The following is a 10464-nucleotide window of genomic DNA, read 5'->3' as shown; positions in this document are numbered from 1 at the left end:
AAAAATCACTGAGCAACCATTAAAAACACACTTGCAAGCTTTGGAGTCGATTTGGCAAGATCTGGTCGCATTAACAAATTTTTTTTGGGGCTGTGACTGAGTGCATAGCGCCCGAACCCAACGCGTAACGCACACCTGTGTGCGTAGCGCCTTTGTTTTTTTACACTGGCCAGTGAGGCCCAGTGCGTAGCGCGCACTATATGCGTAGCGCACACCTTGTATGGGTAGCGCACTATGTTACATTCATATGAAAATACATTGCAGCAGCCCATTAGGCCATTACTTTACAATGACATGCACCGATATGACCTCTTTCTGGTTGCTTCAAAATTCAAATGACCTTGGGAATGGTTGAATCAGAGATCGGTAGAGGTATTTGGATTACTATCAACAATATTTGATTGTGAAGGTGAAGGTAAAGATGAATAGGACTGAGGAGGGTTGACATCTACAAAGGGAGGTTGCATAAGTGGGGGAAGACTGGGGTCCTTGCAGGTGAGCAACGAAGTAAACTGAGACATGGCAGGACGTAGAACTGCAGAAGCTTGAGTGCACAGGAGAGCTATACGAGAAACGTTAATTGCCTCACCATGGTGATGTTTCTCTATGTTGTCATCGATTATCTCTGAAAGTGTATGTGATATATAATGATTCCACACCAACGCTAGAACAGATTGTGATGTATAAAACTGACTGTGACTCTTTCTGCCACTAATAATCTCCAAAACTAACACCCCAAAACTGTACACATCAACTTTTTTGGTCAATTGGCCATGCATTACATAGTCTGGAGCTACGTAACCTAAATGGTCAATTCCCCGTGCTCAGATGAGATTGATCCTCGGGAATGTCTCTGGCCCGCTGCCTTTATCTTTTAACTGATTTTCCAAGTTGAACTGATAACTCTTGTCTATCTGTTGCAGGGTTGCTGAAGCTGGTGCCATTGAGGAACTGTAGAGCTTTGGAGCACTTTTGACAAATTACATATTCTGAAAAACACATTTAATGATTTCTTCTTCAAAACAGGGTTTTGAAGAAGAATCAATCTCAAGCCTTATTGACGATGAAACTTAGCAATGGAAACTGAACATTTCATGCGGCTAAGTCAACAAAACCCTAGACCTAAAACCTCTTAAGGACTCTTTGCCATCCATGACTATAAATGACAAGAAATGAACCTTGGTGAATTTGACTGCAGCGGGCTGACAAAACAGAGTCTAACATTGGCTCCAATGGGGATGGCAGCTGCCGCTTCTTGGAGGTGCCAAGAACCGCAGAGCTTTGGGAGAGCAGACAGTGCCTCCGTCCATTGGGCGATGGAGTCATTATTTCAATCAACCACACAAGATTTTGACTCATTTATTAATTGAAATTGACTGAAAAGACTGAAAAACTGACTCAACAAACTTCACACTAAAACTGTAATGAAACTCAGAACGAAATGCTGCCTTTTGGCTACTTATTTATTTACAAAATCTACCCTACTTTGCTGTAAAAACAGTAGATCAGGTAATACTGAAATGCCAGATCAACCATTCAAGTAAACCTAAGAATGATGCCGGTTGAGAATGCTTCCACCAGGACACAGATGTAATTGCTGGCAGCCCTTCATGCACGTAATGAGCCTGATCATGTAAAAGACAGTTTGATTTGTCAGTCAAACTGAAAAACATTTCCATGTACATCGCAATAGGATCACGAAAGCCAGACTCCGTTTGCTGCCCCAACTCTGCAATACATACCTGCCCCAACTCTGCAATACATACCTGCAGCTGCACACTGTCAATGTAAACATCTGTAGGCAACTCTATTATTTCTTGTTTCGAAGAAGGAAGAGTTTCCAAGAACTTTTTAGGATCTCGGAAATTATATGACTAGATCTGCTCATTCAAATACTGAATTTCCTTCTCAATTCTTTCAACAACTAACTCACAGACACCAGTTTTAGCTTCAAGAGGTAGCTTCGGAGATTTCAAACATTGAAGCAAGGCATTGAAAAAATCTTCATTAATTTCAAAATCTGCTAACTGATTTCTTACTGATTTTACAGCTTCACACAGTGCAGGGTTTGCCACATACCCTACCATTGCATAAATGGATCAGCGAGCACTGGAATGTCTGGATCGAGTTGGAGTCGCCAAGTGAATGTTTCAGCCTTCATATGTGTCTAACTGCTATCCACCATCAACATCAGATCTGCAACTTGATTTCATGTACTGGGACAAGACAATCAACAAGTCGAATGTCACATCAACAGCAAACCATCTTCCCCAGTATGGTCGCCACTATGTTAGCGCTCAAATCTGCCTCAGGCTGAGGAAGGCAAAACTCAAGGCAACATCAAACCAAGCTCAGCCTCGTAGCTAGCCCTACGAGGACAAGAGAGGGCTCTCTCTAGTCGATCTCGATAAAATAAGAAATAGGGTGCGAGATGACTTAAAAAAGGGGAACGAATTTGAGGCTAGTAAATAGATATGGATGAGGTTTTTAATAAATGACGGGGTTTTCTGGGCTGTGTGGGACTAAGGACAGCATGAACAGAGATGTTAAATCTGAAACACAGATTATCTCAGGAGGCAAGACAAGCAATAAGTTTAGCATTCAATTTTGAAATTATATGGAGTGAAAAGACCGCCGCGAGGTTGACAAGGGCAATAGTTGAATCCTTATCAAACTGAAGAAAACATAGAAAATGAATACCTCCCAAGGCAGAGCAGTAAATGGATTCTGCCTTTCTCACTTAAAAGTATTCAACAGAAAATGATTATGAAATGAAATGTAAAACATTACAAGCTACATATGAAACATAGGAAAAGACAAAATGTTAAATCCACAGCACAAGAATCTCAGGAGTCAGAGCTGTATTTTTTCATTAAATCCCTGTCAAAATTTTTACAATGAAACTCTGTTCTCTCTTCCACACACCTCTCAGAACTCTCCCCTCTTTTACAAGTGATTTTTAATACATTAAATAAAACTCAGAAAGGAGATAACTGATCGATGAAAATAGGACATTGTTACATCAATAATCATGAAAATAGGAAAACTCCGTTCTAAAAGGAATAGCGTTGTATTTATTGTTGTTGACCAATGAAAGGGTGGAAAACCGTAGCTGAAGACCTTTCCGAATCACAACTGAAAACAAAAATATGCCCCCAATCTTACTGCTCTGTTGTTGTGGATATCTTCTCTCTAATTTTGGCTCTCGGACTATTTATTTCCCCTTACCAAATAAAACCAAATTTTAATAAAATAGCAAACAGAGTTCCGCAACCACTGGTACCAGTCACAGATCTAATTAGTTCCAATTTTAGCTCATGAGCATTGACTTCACCATTGCTGTGAACCCCAACTTTCTCCACTGGGTATTGAACTAAAGGCCTGTTTATATCCATATGCAGCTATAAAGAAGAAGGCCCAGATGGCTTTGCAGGGAAATGGGCAGTTTCCACCGAGCTGCAAGAATGGCTTGTCGTGCCATACAGACTGGCTCGCCTGTCCGCCATTAATGCTACAACAAACCCAGATTTCTCCATTCTGTTGATAGCAATATTAGGCATACTAGCCACTGCATTTTTAGTCATAAGCTACTACGCCATTGTGGCCAAATGCAGCTTTTGCACCAGTTGGGTTAGCCAACAAGATCCCAATACAGAGCTTTCTCTAACAGAGCCATGGGATCTTAATGACGATGGGCTCGATGCATCAGTGATCCGATCAATCCCGATCTTCAATTACACAGAGAAGGAGCGTTTTATTGAAGGGACAGAATGTGTAATCTGCTTGAATGATTTTGAGGAAGAGGAACCCCTTCGGCTCCTGCCCAAATGCAATCATGCATTCCATCTTATCTGCGTCGATTCATGGCTGGAATCCCACTCCAACTGCCCCCTCTGTCGGGCTAATATCATAGATCCTGGAGTTGAGTATACCCAATTCATAGGCAACGAGATATTGATAAGTTCCCCGGATCTGCAAAATAATGTGAATGCAGAAATGGCTAATACTAACCAGTCTGGATCTAGAAACGAATCCACTACACTGGATGTTGGCACAAGCATAAGTATCAATATTAGGGAACAGAAGGATAATGAGATAGACAAAACTCCAACTCCAGTGCCCAAAAGCTTAAAACACAACAGAACAGTCAGTGATTTTGCAGGCAATATGCAGAGATCAGGTGTTTATCATAAAAAACAGCTGTGTGAAGAGCCATTGCAGGTGAGTGACTGAAGGGGTTTATTGCCCAAGCATTCTTTGGTACAACACCAATTGTATCTTTCAACCACAAATTACCTTCCATCTTCTCTAAAGCAGCAAACATCCACATCAAACACGCTAATTTCCCCCTTTAAAAACACCACAATCGTGTTAAAAAAAATCACTGAGCAACCATTAAAAACACACTTGCAAGCTTTGGAGTCGATTTGGCAAGATCTGGTCGCATTAACAAAATTTTTTTGGGGCTGTGACTGAGTGCGTAGCGCCCGAACCCAACGCGTAGCGCACACCTGTGTGCGTAGCGCCTTTGTTTTTTTACACTGGCCAGTGAGGCCCAGTGCGTAGCGCGCACTCTATGCGTAGCGCACACCTTGTATGGGTAGTGCACTATGTTACATTCATATGAAAATACATTACAACAGCCCATTAGGCCATTACTTTACAATGACATGCACCGATATGACCTCTTTCTGGTTGCTTCAAAATTCAAATGACCTTGGGAATGGTTGAATCAGAGATTGGTAGAGGTATTTGGATTACTATCAACAATATTTGATTGTGAAGGTGAAGGTAAAGATGAATAGGACTGAGGAGGGTTGACATCTACAAAGGGAGGTTGCGTAAGTGGGGGAAGACTGGGGTCCTTGCAGGTGAGCAACGAAGTAACCTGAGACATGGCAGGACGTAGAACTGCAGAAGCTTGAGTGCACAGGAGAGCTATACGAGCAACGTTAATTGCCTCACCGTGGTGATGTTTCTCTATGTTGTCATCGATTATCTCTGAAAGTGTATGTGATATATAATGATTCCACACCAACGCTAGAAGAGATTGTGATGTATAAAACTGACTGTGATTCTTTCTGCCACTAATAATCTCCAAAACTAACACCCCAAAACTGTACACATCAACTTTTTCGGTCAATTGGCCATGCATTACATAGTCTGGAGCTACGTAACCTAAAGTTCCAGCAATCCCCGTGCTCAGATGAGATTGATCCTCGGGAATGTCTCTGGCCCACTGCCTTTGTCTTTTAACTGATTTTCCAAGTTGAACTGATAACTCTTGTCTATCTGTTGCAGGGTTGCTGAAGCTGGTGCCATTGAGGAACTGTAGAGCTTTGGAGCACTTTTGACAAATTACATATTCTGAAAAACACATTTAATGATTTCTTCTTCAAAACAGGGTTTTGAAGAAGAATCAATCTCAAGCCTTATTGACGATGAAACTTAGCAATGGAAACTGAACCTTTCATGCGGCTAAGTCAACAAAACCCTAGACCTAAAACCTCTTAAGGACTCTTTGCCATCCATGACTATAAATGACAAGAAATGAACCTTGGTGAATTTCACTGCAGCGGTCTGACAAAACGGAGTCTAACAATTCTTAAAAGCAAACAAGGAGTAATATCATCAGAATTAGCTTAAGTTCTCTCTGTTTTAACTGTTTGCTTATTTAATGTTTTCTACTAAATTGCTTAAGTTTGGGAATTCTTAGTTGCTCCCTTACTTCTGTAATTCATTCTCTCTATTGGCCCCTAGTACAAGATTCTTAATTGCCCTTGCTATTTGCCAAACCTCCCTTCTTCATCTTAATCCCCGTTAAGGATTCTTCATTGCCCTTGGCCCTGGTTAAGATTTTCATCCATTGAAACCTTCAGATTTGTCCTTGCTGTGCTAGCTTGCCTTGTGAACTCTTACCTCGGTGATTAATCAAATCCTAATAAACCTTTCATACTTGACTCCATAGCCCAATGGCCTAAATACTTGCTCTGCCCATCTGTCTTCTTAATTCCACCACCCAATCAAAACAAAACACCCCTTGAACTTTCATAACTAGCCTAATATCCCATCAAACAAAGCTAAATTATAAAGAGAGAGCCCTCTCTGGACTTAGGTTGGCTAGAACCCGAGTCTAAAAGATTGGTTTGTGGTTACCTCGGAAATTTCTTTCTTTAACCTTGAGAAAATTCTGAGTGATAACATAGTGGCGACCATACTGGGGAGAACTAACATTTTCTTTAGAATTGTTTTACAGGTTTAGATATGATCTATGATGGTGGACAGTGATCAGACACACAAAGGTTAAAATCATCCACCTGGCGACTCCAAATCAATTCCACAATCAAGACTCCACTGGAGGAATGAACCTGAAAGAACTATGTGAAAAGATCAAGCTTTTAACTTGGATTGTTATCCAAGACATTATGTTCTTTCTCATTGATAAAGTTTTTCAATGTATATTGTATTTTAGAGAAGATTTTAGATTAAATTTTTATCATTTCCCTTTGAAAATTGTAGATATAAAGTCTCCTTACACATTTGAGCAACATTCTTCTAATTCTTATGAAGATCATTTTCCAATTGAGGAGAATCAAAAAATTAAGACTAATCATACAATCCCTGTACATATTCCAGTACCTCATAAAGTTCCCGATAGATATAAGCGACTCATCTTACCTTCTACACTCCATGCTTTCCTTAACGATTATTACAAGTATCTCCCTAGGTTTGATGGAGAGAATGGTATCACTGCCCAAAAACATATTCAAGCTTTTGAGGATTATCTTAACTTATTTGAAGTAGATGAAGAGGATGTCAGTATTAGGCTTTTTGCTCTTTCTTTGCAAGACAAAGTCAAGAGTTGGTTCAAAACCCTGCCTGAGGCAAGCATCTCAAATCTCCAACAGTTTCTCAAATTATTCCTTGATAAATGGATAATCAAAGTTAATCTGTTTGTGATCATAGAACAATATAATCAGTTAAAAAGACATCCAGATGAAACAATACAACAATTTTAAGATAGATTTAATCAAATATATTATTCAATGCCACTAAATATAAGACCTCCCCCTGGTTCAGCTCTTTCGCATTACCCAAGAGAATTTGATCCAGAGCTAGAATTTCAGTTAAGAGAAAGAAACCCCTCAACATTGGAACAGATGCAGAACATGGCAGTAGATGTAGAAGTTAATCTGATAATTAGAAGAGAAAAGTTGAAAGTAGAAAAAGAGGAAAAAATCGACATTTTGATGAAGAAAACAAAGGAAATGATGCAGAAGATCACCATGAAAGATGAACTTTTTGTCCAAAATTACCATGACACATTTGTTTCGCAAAAAGAAGAGGTTGACAGCCATGAAAAAATTCCTGTTAATTCCAACCATCATAAATCTGAAGATAGGGTTATAGAACCATATATGGAGAGGCAATCTGCTAATCTAATATGTACATTTGGTGACATTACTTCTTATGATGATGTGCCTAAGCTTGATCACTATAATAATGATTATGTTCCTCAAATCCAAATTAACCTTGCAGAGGAATCAGAAGCTAATTTGAGGAATAAGGAAGTTCAGGTTCAACAGCTTGAAAATAGTGATCAACTTGTTCATTTCAGCTATGAGAATGAGGAGGAAAGTGCAGAAAATTTTGAAATCAGTTCAACTTGTTCATTTCAGCTATGAGAATGAGGAGGAAAGTGCAGAAAATTTTGAAATCAGTGAAGGAACTTTACCATTATGTTTTGCTTCGTTTCAGTTTATCAGAAATAACTTTCACACAATTAGAAATCAAATGTCAACAAGTTTTGTTATTAACCATATAGAAGGCAATAAAATCCTTGTTCAAGAATTCTCATATCTAGATTTGCAACCCCAAAATGCCATTGAATTTCAGGTTGCAGAAGAAGACTTGGAAGCTGGAACATATGGCCAAATGATCAAAAATGATTCCCTACCATTCTGTTCTGAGTCAGTTCAGGTTTTGAAAGGAAATTTGCATAATCTATCTGTAAAAAAGGATGAGTAGTTGTTAGAAAATCATGCAGTTTCATTGAAACCAATAGAAAACAGATGGCAATAGTCTCTTCAAGTCTTTCATGATCCAATGGCTGATGTGTTGGATGGCATGTGTAGTCAAAATCCTTCTCCATTAGTTAAATATGACTTTGAAAAAGGTATTGATATATACTTGGCTAGGCAACTAGTTTTCTTGCCATTTTCAGAAGAAACATCATCACTAAGCTCATTTGAAAACATGCAGGGTGATAAAGATGAAGGTATTATTTCAGTTTCATGGCATGCAGGCCACACACAACAGATGTACAGTTGTTTGAAACAGTTCAAGTATAGTGTATATATTTTACAATATCCTTTTGTAGAGTTTCTAGAGTCAACAAAGGAAATCAGGAATTTCCTTATCTTCTCAAAGGTTAACAAAGTTATATTTGATTTTAGGATCTCAATTTTAACCACCAACAAGCACAAGCAACAAAAGTCACCAATGTATATGATGCTTGAGTGGTTGCATTGGTTGTTTCATTTTACCTAACCAGTAGTCACAAAGCTGATTAGAGTAAATAGGTAGAATTTCAGTTTGAATAAATGCAGTTTTTAGCAACAAGTTTATGTTAGATCAGATTTGAGTTTGTAGAAAAGGGTGTATTTTCAGTTCAAAAGTTTTAGTCACAAAGATTACACAACAAAGCATACACATGTGTGGGATTGGCCCAATGGATCAGGCTACTAATCAACAGTGTTCTTGACATTTCACAAGGAAATGCCATCCCCAAGTGAAGCCGCTGTTAGGTTCCTATACCAATAGGTGTCATAATTTATGATTGACTTAGTTTATCTCTGTAATATGTACATACCTTTGCTTTCTGCAAATGTTTTCCATATTCAAAAAATCAAAAAATTTAAAAAATGTAAAGAGGGTATGCCCTAAAAGAAAAACCAAAGGGCAAAAAGAAGGAAAAAAGTCGAAAAGGATGAAAAATGAACCCCAAAAATAAAAGACCATGAAAGTGTGAAAGTCCAAATGCCACTACCATTTACTTTTATGCATAATAATGATTGTGTGCAACTTGTTATTTATGCCACAATCCATGGTAATCAAACAATTTAATCTTGATTATTCCATGTTTTGAACTTCATGTTGATAGATAGAGAATAAATATCTGACCAAACAGTGTAATCTTGGCAGATAAGTAGATAGGTAGAGTGAATAAAAGGAGCTCAACTGTTTAATCTGAGCCCTTGAATGTAATAAGGATAGATTTAGATAGATTTCTATTGTAATAAAAAAGAAAAAGTTTTGATAAGGGTTTGCCAGTTTAAGTGCACCCTAATAAAGAGAAGTAAAAATGGTAGGATGAGTAGGTGGGTAAGTAGAAGAATGGTTGCAGAATTATGGTGATTGATTGGATAAAGTCATATCATTTACTTTCATCATCAAGTTGCTAAGAGTGTGGATGATAATGGAACATTTACAAAGTCAAATGATTAATTTCCCCATTCATTTCACCTTTAATTTACTAATTTCCCATGAGCAAAGTCAAAAGTACCTAAAACCTTAAGTTAAAGGGGCTTAGAGCATTTCTCTGACTTCTAGAGGGACCGGACCCTCGGCCCAATAACTTATAGGGACTAAGTACTGAAAGCCCCCTTATCAACATTCATTCATTTCACCTAAAAAATCCCTTTCCTAAGGTAAAAATAACCATTTGCCTAGGGAAAGTAATTATCCCCATACAAAATCCCTTTTTTCACAAAAAACCCACAAAAAAGCATTTAGCCTAAGTTATAATGTGTAAATGTGGATATATAAATGAATGTCAATACATTATACTTAGCGTAGTTGTCATTCCGCCTCCATTCCATATTAACTTTAATTTCCATTATATTTATTTAACTCCCAAAAACAAACCTTTTCCCATATTATTTATTAAACCCATATGATAATATCCCGTCCCCAATGTTTGTAATATAAACTTTATAAATAAAACCCCCCACAATTGACATTAATTAATCGATCTGCGATTAATTAGAAGTTAACCTCCACCAATGAAATCGCCCCCAATGCCCTTAATCCACCATAAACCCTCATTACAATTGATCCCTCGGTTGTTAAATCCTGTCGGGCCTCTCCATTAAACCTTGTGACAAGACTCTGCCCCAACCACCATACGATTAGGCCCCATTTGATCCGACGGTTGAAGATCACATTGGGCAGCCTCCGAAGGCCGATCTTTACCCACCCGATATGAGTGGTTTCACTGTTCACCCTAATGCTACGTGGCACCTGATGAATGGCAACGGGCGACCTTCCCTCAAAACCACCCATGCCTCATAAGCGTTGCGACGGCCATTCAATACCGCTTCCCCGCCATTTCGATAAACCGCCCGTTCGTTCATTTAATTGAATTTCGCGCCATATTTCGAAATTCTGCTCGTTAAACCTTAT

At 38.6% G+C, this 10464-nt stretch overlaps 1 protein-coding gene across 1 annotated transcript; it reads left to right on the top strand.

Annotated features, from left to right (window-relative positions):
• Window positions 1-1555: 1555 nt before the first annotated feature.
• On the top strand, window positions 1556-4233 carry LOC149156420 (RING-H2 finger protein ATL51-like). Its single transcript, XM_089444753.1, has 2 exons — window positions 1556-1590; window positions 3402-4233. Exons 1-2 carry the CDS (start codon window positions 1556-1558, stop codon window positions 4231-4233), a joined length of 867 nt encoding a protein of 288 aa, XP_089300879.1.
• Window positions 4234-10464: the final 6231 nt, after the last annotated feature.

This window comes from Pinus tabuliformis, chromosome 9, assembly GCF_031772625.1.
Source record: "Pinus tabuliformis cultivar Carrire ecotype Pingquan chromosome 9, CPIR1, whole genome shotgun sequence".
Classification (NCBI taxonomy): Eukaryota; Viridiplantae; Streptophyta; class Pinopsida; order Pinales; family Pinaceae; genus Pinus; species Pinus tabuliformis.
Note: the sequence above shows the minus strand (reverse complement) of the source record. Positions and strands in the feature narration are given on the sequence as shown.

Excerpts from the sequence above, each read along its gene's own strand:
- LOC149156420 (XM_089444753.1), top strand. The coding sequence starts at position 1,556 with ATGCCGGTTGAGAATGCTTCCACCAGGACACAGAT. Across the intron at positions 1,591-3,401 it reads GCTTCCACCAGGACACAGAT|CTATAAAGAAGAAGGCCCAG; the intron begins GTAATTGCTGGC and ends ATCCATATGCAG.